General features: G+C 42.7%; 1 protein-coding gene across 7 annotated transcripts in view; it reads left to right on the top strand.

The window, feature by feature from the left end:
- Nucleotides 1-22530, top strand: part of STARD13 (StAR related lipid transfer domain containing 13) — a 570036-nt gene that overhangs the window by 534682 nt on the left and 12824 nt on the right. For 6 of the 7 annotated variants that reach the window (XM_017863117.1, XM_017863115.1, XM_017863119.1 and 3 more), the window contains 4 exons: nucleotides 7053-8413; nucleotides 9806-9979; nucleotides 11109-11268; nucleotides 20277-20475. In XM_017863117.1, the coding sequence (XP_017718606.1) occupies nucleotides 7053-8413; nucleotides 9806-9979; nucleotides 11109-11268; nucleotides 20277-20475 (1894 nt within the window). Of the gene's footprint in view, nucleotides 1-7052; nucleotides 8414-9805; nucleotides 9980-11108; nucleotides 11269-20276; nucleotides 20490-22530 lie in introns of those variants that run through there. The other variant, XM_017863120.1, reaches the window with a different exon arrangement.

Raw genomic sequence — 22530 nt, 5'->3', positions numbered from 1 at the left:
TTTCCAGTCTGCCACAGACCAAGGTACTTTTGTAAAATTCAATACAAATGAATTATTAGAAATATTAATTTTAACAAATTATAGAAAATATAGTCTTAATGTTTTATTATTAGGCTCAACTGATACAAAGGTGCATACCGATAAATATAATCAAAACAAATATAACAAGAAATAATGATGCAGGATTTTTCTCAGCCCTACTTCACCAGCTGGAAACTTCTGTGCCTGGCAGGAGCCTCTGCTTCTTTGTTCCTGTCACCCCGCTCTGTGGCCTGTGGCTCCCTGGCTGACCCAGCCCTGCCACTGCTTCTTGGCACCAGCGACAGGAAGGCTACAGCTTACAGCCCCTTTCGACCTCACTGTCAGTGGGTCTCAGGTTCTTGTCCCACATCAAAGAAGAATGAGGTTATGCTGACAATTAACGAGTGAGGAGGGTGGAGAAGAATTGTATTGAGTGACACAACAGCTCTCAGTGGAGAGGGGATGCAAGAGTGGTCCCGAAGTCAGGTGGTTTTCTCCCCTAATGTGGCTCGGTCTGGGCTTTTATAGGCTCAGAATGGGGGAGTGCCTGCTGATTGGTTTGTGAGTGTGCAAAACTAAAAGAAAGACACCAATCAAAGGTGGGCATGACAGTGTAAAAAACCAATTCGGGAAAGGTAGTATATGTAAAATAGATGAAGGGTGAGGATCAATCAGAGGAAAGCATGCCAAATGGGAAGAAAGGTTCTCAATCCAGTCTGTGGATTTGTAGCTTGGCTTTCAGCCTTCAAACTGTGTTTGACTTGAGGTCACAGATGGGGTTTCACCAGGAAGCTGCCCCTATTTGCCTAGGCATTTGACTGCCTCCTGCTGCTATCAATAGAAAAGAATTACAAAAACTGTTCAGATTTTTATTGAAAGTGTGCATATATGTGATTAATACAAAGAATCACAATTGTGCTTATACGATTTGTTGTTCATCTGTCATAACTGAACAAAAGTTTACTTTAAAACAGAAATCCCTCAAATTAAATGCCTATATGCACACTTTGAAGAAACACTTTGACTGCACCTGTAGTATACCTTATATTTTTTTTTTTTTTTTTTTTTTTTTTTTTTGAGTAGAGTCTCACCCGCTCACCCGAGGCTACTAGAGTGCAGTGGCGTGAACTTGGCTCACTGCAACCTCTGCCTCCAGGGTTCAAGTGATCTTCTGCCTCAGCCTCCCTAGTAGCTGTGATTACAGGTATGCACCACCATACCAGGCTAATTTCTGTATTTTTAGTAGTGATGGGTTTCACCATGTTGGTCAGGCTGGTCTCAAACTCCTGATCTCAGGTGATCCGCTCACCTCGGCCTTCCAAAGTGCTGGGATTACAGGCGTGAGCCACCACGCCTGGCCATAAAATTTTTAATGTGACAGGAAGTTTCTTCTTTGTTGTCTAAGTTAAGTGGCATTGATAACAATGCTACTCATGGGTAATAATGTATATCTAAAATTCTTTTGTTTGGGTACCAGTCATCGTAGGGAAACCAGTGAAGAAAGGTTTTTTAAGCCAAGTTAAAAGTTTAGGGTATTCCTTTTCACTTACAACTTTAGGGTATTCTGTTCACCTTTTATTCAAAATGATGTAAGTGATGCTATATTTCCAAAATTTACCTTCAGTTCTTCATCTCTAGCCAATTCTTATAAAGTTATAAATGTAAATTACCTGTGAAACAATGGATTCTGTATATTATACACTTTGGGTTATGGTAAGCACACTAACCTTGAATTGGCACTGTAAATCAGATCGACCACACACCAGCAGCATGCAGTTGTCACTCATAGGACTCACCGTTTGAATTTTACTACACCCAAACTGGTCTCTACCCTGTTTACTAAGACAAATCCACTGATTGTTAGCTCAGATAGCACAGACTTTTCAAATAGTGACAAATGGTTTTAATGCTTACTCTAAATTTCTGTGTCTACCTCATTAAAGACCAAGTTTGGGGACCGGCAGCCCCCTGACCACACTCTGAGTAGCACCATCTAGAGTTCCTCATTTCTAAATCAAGCTATTAGTTCTTTCAATTATCCAACCCAGGAGGTTGTGGTTTTTAGATCTTTGGCCATACTGATTACTCTTCTCTAGAAATGTACCCCTTAAAATGTGGGGTGCTTAAAGAGAACCCATTGTTCCTGATATATGTGACCAGTGCAGAATGCAGTGGGCACTGACCTTTTGAGTCTTGGGATCTGTGCTCTGGTCATGCATCCTAAGGTTGGTGTCTTTGTTCAGTAGCCACATTACATGGTTAAGTCACATTAAGCTTACATCTACCAGAGCTCTCAAGTCTATTAATAACAGGAAGGGCTGTTGAACTATGTTCTTTTTATCCTGCACATCCTGTAGTTGATTTTTGAAGTTACAGTCATTTTATTTGACTTTTATGAAATTTTATCTTATTAACAGATCATCCTTCACTTGTTAAGCTCTATACACGTCTCAATATTGCTATTCTCTAACAATAATAACTAATTTCATCTATCACTTTAGGGTTTATATGGTGTTTTCACATATAGTCCCATTTGGTTCTGTTGACAAATCATGCTAGACGTGCATTATTATTGTTTTCATTTTATAGCAGAAAACTGAGTCTCAAAGAACCCTTAACAAATAGCCTTACACCATCTTTACAGTTTTACAACATGAGTTCCGGCCCATTCAAGTTACTCTTAAAATGGTCATAACCTTGAGACATGCTTCCTTCAGTTATTTACAGTCTTTTAGTCACATGCTGTGGAGGAGTTACTCAACCAGTTACTAACAAAACTCTCTGTAGCAAGCTCATCCAACCCATGGCTCGTGGGCTATTTGCGGCCCAGGACGGCTTTGGATGTGCCCCAACGCAAATTCATAAACTTTCTTGAAACATTATGAGTTTTTTTTTTTTTTTTTTTTTTTTTTTTGCCATTTTTTAAAGCTTATCAGCTATCATTAGTGTGAGTGTGTTTTATGTGTGGCCCAAGACAATTCTTCTTCCAGTATGACCCAAAGAAGCCAAAAGATTGGACACCCCTGTGTAGCATCTAGCTAGTGAGCCATATTGTCCACAACATGAGAACCTTTTTTTAGTTGTCTTGCTGAAATTCTGATGTTCCATGTCCCTGGTACGTCCATGGTTTCTGAGACAGGAGAATTAAGTTACTTTGATGTATCCTTTTCTTTACAAACACATCTGACTTCCTAGAGATTTCCATTTTGCATTTCTAAATAATCACAAGCTATTCATTGTTAACCTCAAAAAAATTATCAAACAGATGAAATCTGATAATCTCTTTTAAACAATCAGTGCACTTCCATAAATACCACTGGAGAATCTGAAATGTGCCTGATGCTCTGCTGGGTCCTGAGTGTGTAAAAAATCCTTAAACTCTACTGCAGTGTGTGTTTTTTATACTGCAGATCATGGCCCCTTGGTAGGTTGTCAAGTGAATTTGGTGGATCACAAACAACATTTAAAAAAATAAAACAGACTAAACTAGACTAAAAAGTATCAGAATACAAACAAACAAGGATAATTACTTAAGTATAACATTTTTTTGCTTTAATATAGTCTGTATGCATGCCCTGAGTTGTAATGGAAAATATATTTTTTGTTGTGTGTCATTATCAAATAGTTTGAAATATCCCTCATTAGTGGAAGACACAGACACAGCCATTTCATTACCCTTGGGGACATACCATGGTCATTGTAGGCACAGGGTGCCGAAGAAGAATGGTTGTTTTTTTCTTTGTTGCATTTTGTTTTCTATTGCTTTTGTTTTTGTTTGTTTGCTTTGGTTCAAACAACCTGAATACTGCAAAATTTCCCTGAGCTGTTTTACCTTTTTCCCAGGAGTTTGCCACTTTTTCACGTGCCTTAGTTGGGCTGCACATATTTTCCTTTTGGCCAAAGTGAGTATAATAAGCTCTTAGAGACCAGCAAACGGGGCCAGGCTTACCCTTCCCAGGCCACAGTGCCCAGCTTGGCATGTGTTCTTAACCTAAATAAAGGAGTCCCTATCCAACTAGTATGTGGTGTGCTGGCATCATAACCAGATTTGAGAGAGGTAGTAGGGGCCAACACTAAATGTTGTAGTTTCTGTTTTAAAATATCTATATTTTCTTTAAAGTCGTATCTTTTTTTTTTTTTTTTTTTGTCTTCTCAAAACTGTCTGCTAAAAGGGCTTTTCACATTCCTTATTTAATATCAACTTCTCACTAGCTTCCTAAAATGCAATACAAAAATCCAGTAAGTTCAACATTCAGCCTATCATGGTATCTTGTGTATAAATGACCCTCATATGTCAGTTTTTATTATATCAATCACAGGAATAGAGGGAGTAGAAAGTACTAGTAGGAAAATATATTTTGAATCATCATTCTGGAGTCTTGCCCTTTTTCCACTTGTACAATTACAACTTTCTAAACTCTTTCATCAGAGCTTTATGCAAGTTTTAAAACTCAAAGCTAATTTTCACTGTGATCTCAATGCTATAGAATTCTTTTTTGTTTCTTTTTGTTTCCTTTTTTTAAGAGACAGAGTCTTGATATGTTGCCCAGGCTGGACTCAAACTCCTGGACTCAAAAGACCCTTCCACCTCAGACTCCCAAGTAGCTGAGATTTTAGGCGTGAGCCACTGTATTAGTCCATTTTTCACACTGCTGATGAAGACATACCTGAGACTGGGCAATTTATAAGTAAAAAGAGGTTTAATGGACTCCCAGGTTCATGTAGGCAGGCCTCACAATCATGGTGGAAGGCGAAAGGTACATCTTACATGGCAGCAGACAAGAGAGAATGAGAGCTGAGCAAAAGGGGTTTCCCCTTATAAAACCATCAGATCTCATGAAACTTATTCACTACCACAAGAGCAGTATGGGGGAAACCACCCCCACGATTCAATTATCTCCCACCAAGTCCCTCCCACAACACATCAACACATGGGAATTATGGGAGCTACAACTCAAGATTAGATTTTGGTGGGAACACGACCAAACCCTATCAACCACCGCACCTGACTTCTAAGCCATAGAATTCTTTTCTGTACCTTGGCTTTGTTATTGCTTTCACTTTAAACTTGAATATTCAAGTTTGCCATTTAGTCAAACCTACACAGAAACTAGATTTTGAAGGAATAAACAAAAACAGGAAGATCCCCACAATGATTAACTGTGCATCTGCTTAGGTTTCCTTAAAAACAACACACTGCAAGGTTAAAGGGAGCTAAGGTGGATGCCAGATACGTAAGAAGATTGACAAGCAATTGAACTAATATTGAAAGATACAAATAAGCAAATACCTCTCAGTGAGGGACTGCTGAATGCACTAGCATCCTTAATCCCTTCAGCAAACCTATGAGGCAAGACCCACTTCAATCTCATATTATAAGCAGCAGAAACTTGCTTGAAGCGAATACCTCTCAGTGAGGAACTGCTGAATGCACTACCTTCTTTAATCCCTTCAGCAATCTTCAGCAAACCTATGAGGCAAGACCCACTTCAATCTCACAAGTAGCAGAAACTTACTTTAGAGAGGGTAAGTAGCTTGTGGACAGTCACCTAGCTCTGAACTGGTATCACTGATACTTGGAACCAGGTCTTAAAACTGAACACCCAAGTGGAATAAAATAAATGTAATTCAGTTCACACAAAAAAAGCAATTATTATGTCCTTGGCATTGGAGGGGCCATACATATGAATAAATATGTTTATATGAATAATGAAACAGAGAAACACAGGTCCTGCTTTTTTTTTTTTTTTTTTTTTGCTGACGCTGTGGTGCAGTGGTGCCATCACGGCTCGCTGCAGCGGGCCTGGCTCTTGATGACTTTACCTGTAACAACTGAGAGTGGAGGCTCTCAAGCAGAAGGCTTCTAAGCTTAAAAAAAAAAAAAAAAATGATTCAATTTGGACTACACTGTGGAAAGCTATTTAGATGGGAAAGATGCTGGAGACCGGGCTTCTCCCACATTTTTACTGTAACAGATCCAGAGAGAGGTGGCAAAGGCCTACGCTAAGAGAATGAGAGTGAAATTACGCATGAGGGAACAAATTTGAAAATCAGTTCACAATTAGGTCTTGGTGATGTGCTTGGTGAGGATGAAGCAGGATCCGATTCAGTTTGTTTCAAAAGGAAGTGGTAAGCCTGAGGTCAAGGTCTGTGCTGGGCCCAAGGCTATGCAGAGCTAAACTAGGCCATCTCTGGCCTCAGGGAATGCAGATGCTCCTCTCTCAGGGACTGCAAATTCAGGCTGAAACCAGACACCTAGAGTCAATGTGTGAGGCACAGAGTGTAAGACAGTGCCAAGCCAGGGGGACCCATTGCAGCCACACCACAGAGGTGTGCGTCCTGCCCACGGCATTCTGACTCGGAGTTGCTTCAACAGAAAAAGACTGCTCACGCAGAGGAGCCGGATTGGATCACAAATAGTGATCTCCAGAATGCCTCCCTCATCCCTACTTAAAGAAATTCAGTGGGTCATTTTGCTGTTACCTTATCCAGGGAATACACGATAAGAATCAAGTGCAGAGGACTAAAATAAGGAGTGTTAGCTTGGAGATATACTGACGTTGAGATTCAGAAGAGGCAAGCTGGAAATATGGTCCCTGGGGCTCAGTGAAGAGGTTTCTGGAAAGAAGTAAGTGCCTTTTATGGCACAGTTGAGTTCCTTTGTGAAAAAGAAGACTGCAGGTGCTTTATATTTAGACTGTCTAGTCTGATGTAATTATACCCTCTTTATAATCAGTCAGGGAAAGCTTCTTAGAGAGGAAGGAAGGAAGCATTCAAAACCTCTTTGAAAATGGGAAGGAAGAAAGCTTGGCAAGTTGAGAAGAATCCTCTGGCCACTGGGAGGAAGGGTATGTACAAGACAGTGCAAGTGGTGGAAGGACAGCTTAGAGGTGCCCAAGAAGCTCACACCTGTGCATGGGAGGACAGAGGGAAGGGAGGTGGAGGACCGCCCAGGGCTGCCCTCAGCGCACCCAGAGTTCCTGCCTCAGCCACACTGTCTGCTAATGAGCATTTTCCTTGGTGTTCTGCAGGGTGACGACTCCGATGAGGAAGATCTTTGTATCAGCAACAAATGGACTTTCCAAAGAACCAGTCGCAGGTGGTCTCGTGTGGATGACCTCTACACGCTGCTCCCTCGAGGAGACAGAAGTGGGTCACTGGGAGGCACGGGGATGAGGAACACGACCAGCAGTGAGAGCGTCCTCACAGACCTGAGCGAGCCTGAGGTCTGTTCCATTCACAGCGAAAGCAGTGGAGGCAGCGACAGCCGCAGCCAGCTGGGCCAGTGCTGTGCAGACAGCCCGGTCATGCTGGATGCCCCACTGGTCAGCAGCAGCCTCCCGCAGTCCCCCAGAGACGTCCTCAACCACCCCTTCCACCCCAAGAATGAGAGGCCCACAAGGGCTAGGGCCAAATCATTTTTGAAACGCATGGAAACACTCCGAGGGAAGGGAGCCCACGGGAGACACAAGGGGTCAGGGCGGACAGGTGGCCTGGTGATCAGCGGGCCCATGTTGCAGCAGGAGCCAGAGTCCTTTAAGGCCATGCAATGCATCCAAATACCAAATGGAGATCTCCAGAATTCGCCGCCATCTGCCTGCAGAAAAGGGCTCCCGTGCTCCGGCAAGTCGAGTGGCGAGAGCAGCCCATCGGAGCACAGCAGCAGCGGCGTCAGCACACCCTGCCTGAAGGAACGCAAGTGCCACGAGGCCAACAAGCGTGGGGGCATGTACTTGGAGGACCTGGATGTGCTGGCAGGGACAGCACTGCAGGATGCAGGGGACCAAAGCCGCATGCATGAGTTTCACTCCCAAGAGAATTTGGTGGTGCATATTCCCAAGGATCACAAACCAGGAACATTCCCCAAGGCACTTTCTATTGAAAGCCTGTCTCCTACAGATAGTAGCAGTGGGGTTAACTGGAGGACTGGTAGCATCTCCCTGGGCAGAGAGCAGGTCCCTGGTGCCAGGGAGCCCCGGCTCGTGGCGTCCTGCCACAGAGCCAGCCGAGTCAGTATCTATGACAATGTCCCTGGCTCTCATCTGTATGCCAGCACAGGAGATCTTTTGGACTTGGAGAAAGATGACCTTTTCCCTCACTTGGATGACATTCTGCAGCATGTCAATGGGCTCCAGGAGGTAGTGGATGACTGGTCCAAAGATGTCTTACCTGAACTGCAAACTCACGATACGTTGGTTGGCGAGCCTGGCTTATCCCCCTTTCCGTCTCCTAATCAGATCACCTTAGATTTTGAAGGTAACTCTGTCTCAGAAGGTCGGACGACACCCAGTGATGTGGAAAGAGATGTAACATCTCTTAATGAATCTGAGCCTCCTGGGGTCAGAGACAGGAGGGATTCCGGTGTAGGGGCCTCTCTGACCAGGCCAAACAGGTAGGTGGCATGCATTTGTGAAATGATTTTTTGTCCATTTCATAGTAATTGTGTTCTGTTTATTTCTTTAACAAACATATGCAGAGTACTTACTAAATGCCTGACTATGTTCTAAGTGATGTATGTGATTAGGAATTCTTTGAACAGAAGTATGACTTCTGCAGAGGTATCATGGTGATTGAATCCATGTTAACTCATATTTATTTGTGTTTATCTTTTATTTTGATCTTAGTTTTATCCAAAAATATTTTGAGCTTCTTATATGCAAAGCGTTATACTGGTCACCACATGCAGGGAATCCTGGCTAACCAAGACCCAGTTCCTAGGCTCCGACTCTTCCCCTGACCTTCCTGTGATACATTCATCAAAATGTCTCTTCCCCAAATTTTACACTTTTTTTGCTCCTATAAGAAATTTCTGAGGTCTAAGATGTGTACTCTGTAAGTCTGTTTTTGCTTGAAAGTGCCAATTACAAAGTACGTAAAAGCTGACTTACAAAGACCGTTTCAGAAGCACCCTAGAAAAATGGCCCTGGGAGGTCCAAACTGGTAGAAACAAGACCACTGTGTGTGCTGCTGGGTTTCTGGTTGAGACAGGGGTATATCGTGGGGCTCAGTGATGTGTCACCATCTTTACCTCTCATCTTCAGGCTCCATCTCAATACTGAGCAAGAGTTAGAGTGTAGACACATGGAAGACAATGAGAAAATTTTCTGCAGCCCTAGACATTCGATAACTCTATCCCTTTCTCTCGCTCTGTCTCTCTCTCTCTCTCTCTGTTTCTTGCTCCCTATCTCTCTCTATTTCTTTGTCTATATCGCTCTACCTGTCTGTCCTCTCTGTCTATATTGCTCTATCTGTCTTCCCTCTCTCTGTCTCTGTCTCTTGCTCTATCTCTGTCTGTATCTTTCTCTCTCTGTCTCTCCATCCTCTGCCTGTCTCTATTTTTCTGTCTCATCTCTCCATCTCTCCATCTATGTCTCTCTCTCTCTCTTTTCTATCTGTCTGCTCTCTCTGCTTCTGTCTATATATCCCTGTCTCCGTCTCTTTCCTCTCTTTCTGTTTCTCTCTCACACACACACACACACTCACACACACTGTCTCAGCTGCTCTCAACATGAACAAATTTGGAATAAAAAAACCTAGTATTTCCTCCATCACTTGTTTAAACCCCTAATGAAACAGATAATAAGACTTTTTCCAGGCTTATCCAAATTGGAAAAATCATGTCCTGTGTTTGTTCTGCACACTTGTGTCTTCTGTTCCATTTGCATTGAGATTCTCTTCACTTGGACGCTATCTTGATTAGCTTCATGTACATTGGTGATGTCCCGTGTTTCCCGCTACCAAGTCCACTTTGTGACTGGCTTCTGTGATGGTCTCTCTGGTAAAGGCGACTCCGATGGAACAGTTTCCAGCTGTCTCACCAGCCCCGGCCAGCCCCAGCATCACCCCACATCAGCAGCCAGACGGCCAGCCAGCTGAGCCTGCTCCAGCGCTTCTCGCTGCTTCGCCTCACAGCCATCATGGAGAAGCACTCCATGTCCAACAAGCACGGCTGGACATGGTGCGTAGCACTTTCACCTAGGAGGGGATCCTTGGCTCTAGAGCTAAGTGGGTGATTGCAAAAGCTTCCACGTTTACTTTGTGAATTCTGAAAAACCCATTCATTGCCTTCACTGATGATCTCCTGGACGTAAGGCATGAGCTCTGCCGTAGCCTCCATGTGACAGAGCCCACAGGAAACATTGCTCTATTTGTAGCTCTCAGTTGGTTTCCAGGGAAGGCAGTCAGGCTCCAAGAAAGGAAAAAAAGACAAGTAAAGGGTGATTAATTGTGAACAGAGGAAATAAAAATAAACTTGCCATAAAATAATCCTGGCAGTTAGCACAGAAACAGCTGTCACTTGTACCTTCTGGCCTGATGCAAAGCTTACCACTTAGAGCCTTGATTCATTCAAAGAGCATTTAGTTCTTCAAATACATTTCTGCTTTTATTTCATTGGCAAATAAAAACAAGAATATGCAGTAAACCTTGTAATAAGGAATTGACAGAAGCGTATGTTAGAACTTGAATGTGGGCCTATTATAGATGATTTGGTGGATTTGAAAAAATACAAAATGTATCAGTAATTGTTCTATGTTTTATAATGCATATTTAAAAATGGTGTGTTTATAAAATATTTTAGAAGGTTATAAATTCATGGCCAAATCAATATATGCTTGTGTATTAAAATGTCCTTTAAAAACTGCAGCTGGCTCTAGAAAAGTAAGGATAGAGCCAAGAAATATTGTTCTTCTTTTCTCCCTTCCTTTTCCTCCGGCCCCAGCCATATTTCTTCTTCCTCTTGTAATTTTTAAATCTGTTTTGTTTTGTTGGGGACTTTTAAGTGTTCAGCACTTGAGAGATGAGTCTATCACAATTAAATTGGAAAGTTGTCCACTTGACCTGAAAACAGAGCTACAAATACATTCTGGTAACGTGACTCATGCTGTTTAGTAGTTAGAGATAGCATGCAGGCAAGGGCCACACAGAGCACGGCCGTGTCCTGTGATTAATGCAGAGAGAATGCTGAATTCGCCCGGCGTCTGTTGGGTATTCCAACAAAAGCTTGGCTTCCCTCATGCTTGCTTCCAGAGCCTCTCCCCACAGTGTGCCCCAGGAGGCTTGCATGACCTGGTTTCTGTAAATTCTAGGTCAGTTCCAAAGTTCATGAAGAGGATGAAAGTTCCCGACTACAAAGACAAGGCTGTCTTTGGCGTTCCTCTCATAGTCCACGTCCAAAGAACGGGACAGCCCCTGCCTCAAAGTATTCAGCAAGCACTGAGATATCTACGCAACAACTGCCTTGATCAGGTAGGGCTGTAATCCCCCTGCTCCTGCCCCACCACCTCCAACCATGGGATTAGATTGATGGGATGTCAGACTGAGTCAGATCTGCCCAGTATCAGGCAAGACATGCCTCACCAAAAATAAAAGGCATTGTGACCTTTATGTGGTAATATTGAATTTGAACAAGCCACATCCTATTTGAGGATGTTTCCTCATTGGCAACTTAAATGATGACCTGGAGTGACTGCAGAAAGTTGATGTTAATAGTTTGTTCCTGTGATGTCTAATTTGCAATCCTTAAAAACTGGAGTTAAGCTATGTACTGCATTTCCTTTGTAACTATTATTTCAATGCCACCATTGATTTCACAGTGTTCTTTTATCCCTGTTATATTGTTTTGAAAAGAATTAGGTTTTCATGCCTCCTTGTATTAATTCTTTTTTTTTTTCCTTTGAAGCAGCATCGTGACCAGGAAAACTTAAAGACAGATTTATTTACATCTTTTAAAAATGTACAAGTAAAATATGAACAAAAGTATCGCTAAGTCAAATATCCCCTCATTTTATAGAGCTGATTCAAAGCTCAAGCTAAACAAAATATTCAAAGATAATTTTCTGCCTCTGGGACTTCTGGGGCCCACCATCATGGTGGACTGTGATTAAATCCAGAGTGCAGTCCGTCCTGTAGTTTACAAAACAAAGCCTTTGCTCCTCCAAATTAACACCCATTAGCTTCTTAGACATTCTGTCCAAAATAAAAGTTGTGTTCTTAATTGATAAATTGCAACCCTGAATAGTGGGTATATTTCCAGGCAGCTATTCTGTATAGTCTGTGTTCATCATACTTTTTGATGCCATGCAGAGAATCTGTACCAACCTAAGATGATTGTACTTTTTACTGATTTACCTTGCACCTTGGGCTCAGTGGGCAGGAATGAGCTCAGCTACATGAACTCAAAGATCTTGGCTAGTGATGCTTGTAGAGACTCCAATACTGAGACCACACTTAGAATCAGGCTGGTCTCAGGGTGAACCAGAAATCAATTTTCACTACAGAAAAATAGAATTAACTTCTTCGTTTGAAGTTGTCTTTGACTGAACTGAATGTGTGATGCTCTTTGTCCCTCCTCACTTTTCATTTAGAAACTCTGCACATAATATTTTTCCATATTTGGATGTCATCGTGGAGGGTGGGTGGCTGCTGTCGTTGTGATGATGGCCGTTTAGTTTTGAGAAATGGCCTTAATAGCTTGCCTCTTATTCCCCAGCAATAAGGGTGACAGGCTCCTTTGCTAGGGTCCTCTTCTTTGGCAGATGGCCCAACATGAATTGACTTGTGAATCACGTTCCAATAGAGTCAGCCAATTAATCTGGTCACTTAAGCATACATTTTAATTTATTTTTAATCTTAGAGTTTTTACTAAGACTACACATTATTCATAGTTAATGTCCTAAAGGTGTTTTACTGAGAAAAGTTTTTAAAGAGGTGGGCTCCGGTGAATATTTGAGAAAGCCCACTCTGGTCTCTATTCCAATGCTAAAAGCATTGCAACCTTGTCATTTGGCATAGAACTTTGTGGCCTCAATTGTACATTTGTTGTTGGTTTGTGGGTATAGACCCAAGATGGTATTTTGTTAAGACACATGTTTTTCCAAGCATCTCACTTTCTGTAAGGGTATATATCAAACTCACCTCCCTCTTGGTGCTCTTAGAGACTGTGGCTTTGCCCTTTTCCAAGCACAGAGAAGATTTTGCTCCAAGAGCATGGCCAGCTAATGCTTATCAACAAAAGCTCTGTTAAGAGAAAACAGCGTTCAGGACTGCCTGAAGGAAGTGCGACCTAACTGTGGCACCAGTTCAGTAAAAATAACCTCTCTTGAGTGCCTGGCATGTTTCAAGCAATTTTATTATGTGTTCTGCATTAATTGCCTCATTGAGTCCCACGTCCACCCTTGAATGGTGTTATCCCGGGTTCATGATGGTGGAACCAACACTTGCTTGCAAGTCTGACTCCAGAGTCCAAGTTCCTAACCACTGCACTCTGCGGCTGCTTATTATAATGACTTTTCCCCCGTGGACTTCGGGGTGATGCCATCTCTAGCATTGAGGAGTGACCCTATACAACTCATTGATGAATGAATTCACTGTCAAGATTTTGTAGTCGATGTTGGTCGTTAAGTCACGTAACGTGCTTTCTGTGAGAAGGGGAGAAAAACCTTTTCTCTCTGGCTGCAGCATCTGAAAGCATTGTGTTTCTTTTGGACAACTGACCTGGTTTTTAATACTGTGGACACCAAACTCATTCATTTGGGTGTGTTTTCCTCACTGTATTGGCTGCTAGAAAGCCTGGAGCCAAATATGTGTTCTGTCTGTAGTAAAATCTATATAATTTTTGGCATTAATTTTATGCATCAGTCTTATTCCTAGTTTCCTCCACCCTTTTCTCTTTGTTTTCCTTTTGCTGTAATTTTCTTATGTTTTATCTTTAATTTAATTGTATCTTATTATATTTTATAGATTACTGTAAGCCCCCTTAAATTTTTTCTTGAACAAGAGTGGCTATAAATAAATGAAATGTAATTCCACTGTTCCATTCAGCGCTGAGTCGTTAGTGTAGGCAATAAACCATTCCTGCCCCCTGTAGCTTCTGAATAATGTGTAGTGCCAGTATCACTGCTGTGAGTGGGGCCAGTCTCTCTTTAGAAGCAAAAGTCTTATCAGTAGAGAGAAAGACAGGGCACCAAAACCTCTTCCACCCCTGTGTCCATCTCAGGTCCATTTTTTTAAATCTGGGAGAATGCCAAGATGAAAAACAGTGTGCCGGCAAAGCCTTGGAGGAAGAAGACTCTTTTCAAGACATGGATAGTGAGTCAAAATGTAATTAAAATGAATAGAGCCACGCATCTCTTGCGTCAGTCACATGGGAGAATGCGTAGGACATCGAAGGGACTTTCACCACAGCCAGTCACCACCTTATAATGCGCCCAGTCCTGGCAGGGCTTCCCAGCCGCGGAATGTCCCTCCCTTTCCTTGTCATGTGGTGTGGGAAGCACGCAGAGACCACCCCTCTGCCTCCTGTGAAAAAGGAAGGTGGTAATAGGAAGGAAAAGGGGAGAAATCGAGAAACTAAGGAATCAAAACCTGGCTGTTCCAGAGATTTCAGAGCAAGCAAGAGCTAATAAAAGCGAATCAATCAGAAAAGCGAGGGGAAAGAGTGAAAAGGAAGGAGAGCAACACCAAACAAAATGTTCTTTCTTTGCCAACAGCACCTCCGTGGAATTGAAAAGATTCCAGTCTGCCCAAGGCCTTGAGAACCCAGCCTCAAAGCTGCGGAAGACGAGAACATCCACAAATATCCGCCTTGTATGCCACGTTTTAATAGGAAGCACCACCCCATACTCTCCCAAGGCGTTGCCCTGAGTCTCAGGAGGAGGCTTCCTGCAGCGCGTTGGCCCCTTCTCCCCATGCTAAGCACTCTCCTCGCATATAAGCACTCATTGCAGTTGACCCTGCTCCACAGAGCCTGAAACATTGCCAGCCTTTCGCTTTCCACACTCCCGCGTGCACAGCAGTTTCCACATGATGCAACAGAGTGTTCATGTTTGCCCTTGCAGCTGGCTGTGGGTGAGATGAGGAAGTTTAGCCTTCGATGATGAACCATTTGTATTCAGACATAGTAATGTGTGAGAGGAGCCTTGCTTTGTTGTCTGAGCTTTTATTTCTGCCCTAAATCAACTGTGCACAGGATAGGTTATACCTATTCCTGATGAATAGGAAGTCACTGCAGTGAGAGGCTGAACCTGCAATGCTCAAAATAAGAATCTGCCGCATACTCTTCTTACGAATCTTTCTCTTTCTGAAGAAAACCAACCTTCCTTCATTAGCGGAGCACATTTCTAAAGAAGAGGAAATGGAAGTCCTGATAAACATCATTAAGTCCCAAAAAAGATTAGCATAAACAGGATGCCAAGAGGGAGATTTAATATTATTCAGATGGAATTTGAATTCTAATGCACCACTCATGCTCAGCCTCTCCTCCTAATAGAGCAGTAAGTTTTAAAAGCCTAATCATGCTGGGAAGACTTGGTACTCAGTACAAGTGTCCCTGGCCCCACTGCCTGTTTGTCACTTTGCCTGTTGCCTGCCTCAGATAAAGTAAGCAATGCTCTGGGGCTATCCAGTGAAATTACCCTTGAGTCCTCACTTTTTTTTTTTTTTTCTTTTTTGAGATAGAGTCTTGCTCTGGCACCCAGGCTGGAGTGCAGTAGCACGATCTCAGCTCACTGCAACTCCACCTCCCGGGTTCAAGTGATTCTCCTGCCTCAGCCTCCCTAGTATCTGGGATTTACAGGCACGCACCGCCATACCCAACTAATTTTTGTATTTTTAATAGAGATAGGGTTTCACCATATTGGCCAGGCTGGTCTCGAACTCCTGACCTCAGGTGATCCACCCGCCTAGGCCCCCACTAAGTGCTGGGATTACAGGCGTGAGCCACCGTGCCCAGCTGAGTCCTTGCTTTTTCATAGCTCGGTCTTTAGGTGAAAGACAAAAGAGAGAGGACAGGAAAACTAGACCAAGGGGACACTCATCACTCCCCTTTTATCTTCAAAAGGAGCAAGAGATCACATACAGGAGAGATGCTTATACAATGAACTCTGCATTGCTGAAGGCCACTCTCCCCTTTCTCAAGAGGGTGGCTGGGCTGAGCTTTAACAGTAGATGACAGCAGGACCTGTTATGCCATTTGTGGGACCAGTGAAAAGAGAAAATGTGGGATCGCTTGTTCATAAATCATTGAGAATTTCAAAACCAAGACAGCAGAGCGTTAAACTAAGTGTGTGAGACTCTGTGTGACAGCCCAGGCTGCCTGCCTATGGGTGACAGACACAAAAGTGAAGGAAAAACATTATGCCCTCCTGGGATCTTCCTCATAATGAAGCTGAGGGAGCTGGGGCTGTTGCCTGCCCACCCACTGTGGTCAGAAGGATGAGCAACAGGGAAGGCATGGTGGCTCGCACTTATAATCCCAACATTTCGGGAGGCTGAGGCGGGCAGATCACCTGAGGTCAGGAGTTTGAGACAAGCCTGGCCAACATGGTGAAACACCATCTCTGCTAAAAAAAATACAAAAAGTAGGCTAGACGTGGCGGCTCACACCTGTAATCCCAGTACTTTGGGAGGCCGAGGCGGGTAAATCACCTGAGGTCAAGAGTTCTAGACCAGCCTGGCCAACATGGTAAAACTCTGTCTCTACTAAAAATACAAAAATTAGCCAGGCGTGGTGGTGGGTGCCTGTAATCCCAGCTACTCAGGGGACTGAGGCAGAATTGCTTGAACCCGGGAAGCAAAGGTTGCAGTAAGCTGAGATCACGCCATTGCACTGCAGCCTTGGGGACAAGAGCGAGACTTCGTCTCAAAAAAAAAAAAAAATAGCTGGGTGTGGTGCACACCTATAATCCTAGCTACTTGGGAGGCTGTGGCAGGAGAATCACTTGAACCCAGAAGATAGAGGTTGTGGTGAGCTGAGATCCTGCCACTGCACTCCAGCCCTGGTAGACAGAGTAAGACTCTGTCTCAAAAAAAAAAAAAAAAAAAAAAAAAAAAATTTCTTTGGTTCTCCATTTTTTATGGCGAAAACTATCTCTTGTGAAAAAATTCAGATCAAATCCTTGCTTTGGGAAACTTTTTTTTTTTTTTTTTTTTTTTTTGGATGCCGACGTCTGGCTCTTATTGCCGGAGTCTGGCTCTATTGCCAGGCTGGAGCACAGTGGTGCAATCTCAGCTCACTGCAACCTCTGCCTCCCAGGTTCAGGAGATTCTCCCACCTCAGCCTCCTGAGTAGCTTGGATTACAGGCACCCACCACCACACCCAGCTAATGTTTATATTTTTAGTAGAGACGGGGTTTCGTCATGTTGGCCAGGCTGGTCTCAAACTCCTGACCTCAGACAATCCAACCACCTCAGCCTCCCAAAGTGCTGGGATTACAGGCGTGAGCCGCTGTGCTCGGCCAAAACTTTCTGAAGAAGAAATGATTATTGGAAACCACTCATTGCCGTCACTGTTTTTCTGTGAGGATGGAGACGGGAAGCTGTTCCTCTGGTCTCAGGATCTCTCTATGCTTTAGAAAGACCATCTTCTACTCACTGTGCCCAGTGGCTTTGCACAGTGACCACTAGAAGCCCCATCCCAAAATGGCTTAAATGACAGGAAATTCATGGTCTCACAAAACACAAATGAAAAGTCAGGAAATAGGCCAGGCATGGTGGCTCACACCTGTAATGCCAGCACTTTGGGAGGCCGAGGTGGGTGAATCACTTGAGGTCAGGAGTTCGAGACCAGCCTGGCCAACGTGGTGAAACCCTGTCTCTACTAAAATATACAAAAATTAGCTGGGTGTAATGGCGGGCACCTGTAATCCCAGCTACTTAGCAGACTGAGGCAGAGAATCACTTAAATGTGCCACCGCACTCCAGCCTGGGTATCAGAGCCAGACTCCGTCTAAAAAAAAAGTCAGGAAATAGAACAGTTCCGGGGTTAGCTCAATCATCAGTTCATCATCAGTTCATCATTAGCTTTGAAGAGAGATTCTTTCCATCTTTCCCTTTTGCCATCTTCAGCTACTACAACTGGAATCTGATTTGAGACCACCTTTTCTTTATTAGGTTTCCGAAAGAAAATTTTCCTGCTGTACTTCCAACAAAAATCCACAGAAACCAAAATATATACATATGTCTATATTTCCCATGTGCCCTAGAAGACAAGGGCAGGGCAGGAAGGTTATTGTCAGAATTTGAGGCAGCACAAACAAATCCCTGACAACCCTCTGGACATCCTAAGATCTCAGTCAGAAGAAGCAGTTCAGAGCCCACAGCTGGAGAGCTCCAGACATGTCTAAAATAATTAAAATAACAATATTTGCTGAAACGAGAAAGAAACTTGGAAACCGAACAATACAAAGATAGCATCTCTGGGATGTGTGTGTGCACGCACAAGAGTGTGTGCCCAGAAACAGCCCGCAAGACATGGTGGACAAAAGAGGAACGTGCCCGACAGTTTAAACAGAAACACTGTCTGCTTTCTTCTTTTTATAGATCCTGATCAATATTTCTCTGCTGTTAAAAAATAGGAATTCTTCTCAAATGGAATAATACCTGCTCTATGAGGATAAATATTTGTGAGTCACACTGAAGTATTTACCTTCAGGGCATCTCGATTCTGAGAACTCTCGTGCAGCACAGCCAGCCCTGTGGTGTGCACAGTCCTGGGCCTCCTTCCAAAATCAGAAAAGCAGAAGAAGTAAACAAGTCAGAGATGGATCTCACCCCAATAATCACTCACCTGACATCTTGAATTTTTTTCTCTTTTGACAGTACATGCTTTCTTTCCATGCCCTTTGATGAAATTTGGAGTCATTGCCAGTTGAAGGAAGATAAATATTGTCTAGATTCTTTGTGGCGAGTCATCTAAGTATGGCAAAATTGGGCATTTTCTAGACATTCCAAACTTTAAGAATAAAAAAGAAAGTAATTCATATTTTAAGTGATGATATTATCAGGCTGAATATCCTGATGTGTGGCATTAGAGCAATAAGCCTTGGAATGCAAAGAAATATTACTAAGAATTCTGTTTTATGGCCACAAAAGTAGCAGTGTATAGTTTCCCCTGTGATCCATTCAGCTGACATATACAAAAACCTGAGTATGCTCTAATGGCTTGGAATCCTTCCCTTGCTGTTACCACAGTTTAAAAAAAATAAGGGCTCCTCTCCATTTGTTGCAGCAATCAGGAAAGCCTTTGTCAGATACCCAAACTTGGGTGGAGGCCGGCCTGGCACACAGAGTGATCAGTAAGATGGCCTATATTAGACATTCCTGCAGGTATAGGGAGGCAGATCAGTGACTGACAGTAGTGTCCACTGTCTACCTGACCAGCAACTCAGGAAGGTTCTACCTTGCTTTGCAGAAGTGGGCCAACCCTTGAGCCACTGGGGAATGAGAGCTGTGGAAATTGAGGGTTGAAGCGAATCAACTCCCTATAGGTATTTAAAAGATAGCAGACATGTTCTTTCCCTATAAGCTAGGGCGTGCGGAAAAGTTCAGTTCCTTTTTGGATGGAGGCTAAGTCCAGCACAGGAAGTTCCTCTAAAGGGGCTAGAGCTTAACCTGCCCAACCATTGCAGGGTCTTCATTCTTGCCGGGCTCTGCTCTGCATCAGTCATTCTCATTAGGGCCACTCTGTCCTTGATGCCTTAATGTTCCATTTATTTATCAAGTAAGGGAGGAGTCTGGGCTCTAAGATGAAAAAGGCATGATATGACATTATCTTGAGGTTTGAACAAAAAGCCACGCAGGAATCATTCTCACTAGAGCCATAGCTTATAGCATAAAAACAAACAGGTAGAAAAGTAATGCCAAGAATTCCAAAGAAGAAAAAGTAAATAAATCCCTTAAATCAAAATATGTACTGATATTATTCTGTTTCACGAACATATTCCCCATAAAACTCTCCCCTGCAGGAGCACTGGATATGACTGTTTATCTGGGATTCTTTCATCTACCACCCACATAGTTTTCACCAAACCTCCCATTGACCAAACTTTCTCAAAACCCCCGTGGCAATGTAAACCCTAGAGGGCAGGGAATTTTATCTGCTGTGCTCACTAATGACACCTAGGAACTGTAAGCATGCCTGATTCACAGTGGTTACTTAATCACTACTTGTTGAATAAATGAATAAAATAATAATAACATCTGCAGTGTGATAAGATGTAATAGGTCACAAAGCACATGCACATCTATTTCCTCACTTACTCTCCACAGTAATCCTGTGCAGTGGGGTTTTATTCTCATCTTCATTTCATAGGCGAGGAAGACAGTGTTCGGCTACTGCCTAAAGTAGCTATACTAACAGTTCAGCATGTAGTAATTGGGAGGCAATTCCAGCTTATCCAGTTCCCATCCCATGCTTCCTCCTCCTCCTCACAACCAAGTGTGGCCTGGCTAACACACCCCTATGGCTTCGTTTCAGGTGGGTCTTTTTCGCAAGTCAGGAGTGAAGTCTCGAATCCATGCCCTACGCCAAATGAATGAGAACTTCCCTGAGAACGTCAACTATGAAGACCAGTCTGCTTATGACGTGGCGGATATGGTGAAACAGTTCTTCCGGGACCTCCCTGAGCCCCTTTTCACCAACAAGCTCAGCGAGACCTTCCTCCACATCTATCAGTGTAAGTGGAAATAATGAGATTGGTGTTCTCGTGGGCATCCTTCCACTGTAACGAAAATAATTCCCTATAGATTGAGTTTTAATTATACGAATAACACATCCATCCATAAAGAGGAATGTAATCCTGCGCTCCTCTGCAGAAGTAACTTTTGCTCAAAGTTTGATATGGAAATTTTTTTATGCATTTGAAAATATCTTTTTGACATCAAAATATTCCTTCTCCAAAGAGTTTTATGTACGATCTAAAACAAACTTCCAATACATTTACAAAATTTAAAATGAAAAGTGACACAATAGAAGTTGTTTTATATATAGGTATTTATTACAACTTCTTTAATTTTTTTAAAAGTAAGCATTTCTTTGGGATATAGGAAATTCAAAGTGACATGAATTAAAATGACAGGAAGTAAAAACAAATGTATTTTAGTACATTGCACCTTCATTGGTGAAAAGTAAGCAAACTTTTCATTAAGCTTAAATGAACTTATTTGTATTTTCACTTGGAATTTTTTTTAATGATGTTGTCAGCAAAGCCTGTATAATTAAAATAATCCCTGAAAATAACAATTGTTGATTAAGAAGCATATCCTGCTATAAGTAGTTGCAATAGGGTTATTAGAAATAAACACGTGGGCTGGGCATGGTGGCTTACACCTGTAATCCCAGCACTTTGGGAGGCCGAGGTGGTTGGATTGTCTGAGGTCAGGAGTTCAAGACCAGCCTGGCCAACATGGTGAAACTACATCTCTACTAAAAGATACAAAAATTAGCTAGGCATGGTGGCCAGTGCCTGAAATCCCAGCTATTTGGGAGGCTGAGGCAGGAGAATTGCTTGAACCCAGGAGGAGGAGGTTGCAGTGAGTGGAGATCGGGCCACTGTACTCCAGCTTGGGTGACAGAGCAAAACTCTAAGAAAAAAAAAAAGAAGGAAATTAAACACGTGATTCTTTGCTAGATATGACAATGTTAACATTATGAATTATTTTGATGGTCCAGATCCCAATTTATGGGGGAAAAAAAGCCATTTGGCCCATGGACTTTGAGCTTTGAGTTTTCAGCAAAATGTGCCTGAAATGGACCTTGACATGGACTTGATCCAATCTGAAGAATATCCGTGCTATAGAGAATTCTGTATAAAATGTGTTTAAGAAGTCCATGATACTGCAAATTCAGGAAGGATTATAATCAGAACCACTTGTGAAAACAGATTAAGGTGGCAACCCACTAAGTAAACATTAGTTTTTCAAAGTAAGTAGGTTAAGTTAAATTAATGATACAAATTGCTAGAGCCCAAACAGGGAGTTCTTGATGTTGTTGCTGTGAGAGGTTGAACTGCATTTTTCAATGAAGCCTCCCTTATGGTTTGGAAGTATCAGATACGAGTCTTTACATTTAATCAGTTCTTGGGTTAAAGCTGACACTAGTCTAAGGCTAAAGCCACATTACTTGAAAGAAATAAATGTCTTTGGCCCTTTCTGAGTCACAAGCAAGAAGCCAGATCAAAGCAGGCTTTATTTTAGCGAAGCAAACATTTACAGAGTGTGGCTTCTGTACCGGGCACCGTGCTGAGCATGGCAGAGCATATGGATGGATGAGACTCACTCTCTGATCTTAAGGATCTTACAATAAGGGAGATGAGGCATGAACATAAATAACGCCAACACTACAAAGTTGGAGAAGTTCCATAGAAAGGTTACAGAAGAGTCCAAGGAGAGAGAGATGCAGAATGAGGGCTTCACGGAGGAAGTGCCAACTGAAGGCTGAGATATGTGAGGAACACGTTTTGGGTACCTGCTCTGCAGATAGCATAAACTGATGTCAGGAGAGCCCAGGGTATTCATCTGGCTTGCATGTATGGCAAACGTACAGAGTGACACCAAATGACACTGAAAACAACACTGGGGCCATAAAGGAAGGACATTGAATATTAGGGCAGGGAGTGTATGCTTGATTCATTAAGCATTGGGGAACCGTCGGGTGTTGTTGAGGGATTTATTTTCTAGACATTCCAAACTTTAAGAATAAAAAAGAAAGTAATTCGTATTACTTTACACTT

Source organism: Rhinopithecus bieti, unplaced genomic scaffold, assembly GCF_001698545.2.
Source record: "Rhinopithecus bieti isolate Rb0 unplaced genomic scaffold, ASM169854v2 scaffold_65226, whole genome shotgun sequence".
In the NCBI taxonomy this organism is placed as follows: domain Eukaryota; kingdom Metazoa; phylum Chordata; class Mammalia; order Primates; family Cercopithecidae; genus Rhinopithecus; species Rhinopithecus bieti.
Note: the sequence above shows the minus strand (reverse complement) of the source record. Positions and strands in the feature narration are given on the sequence as shown.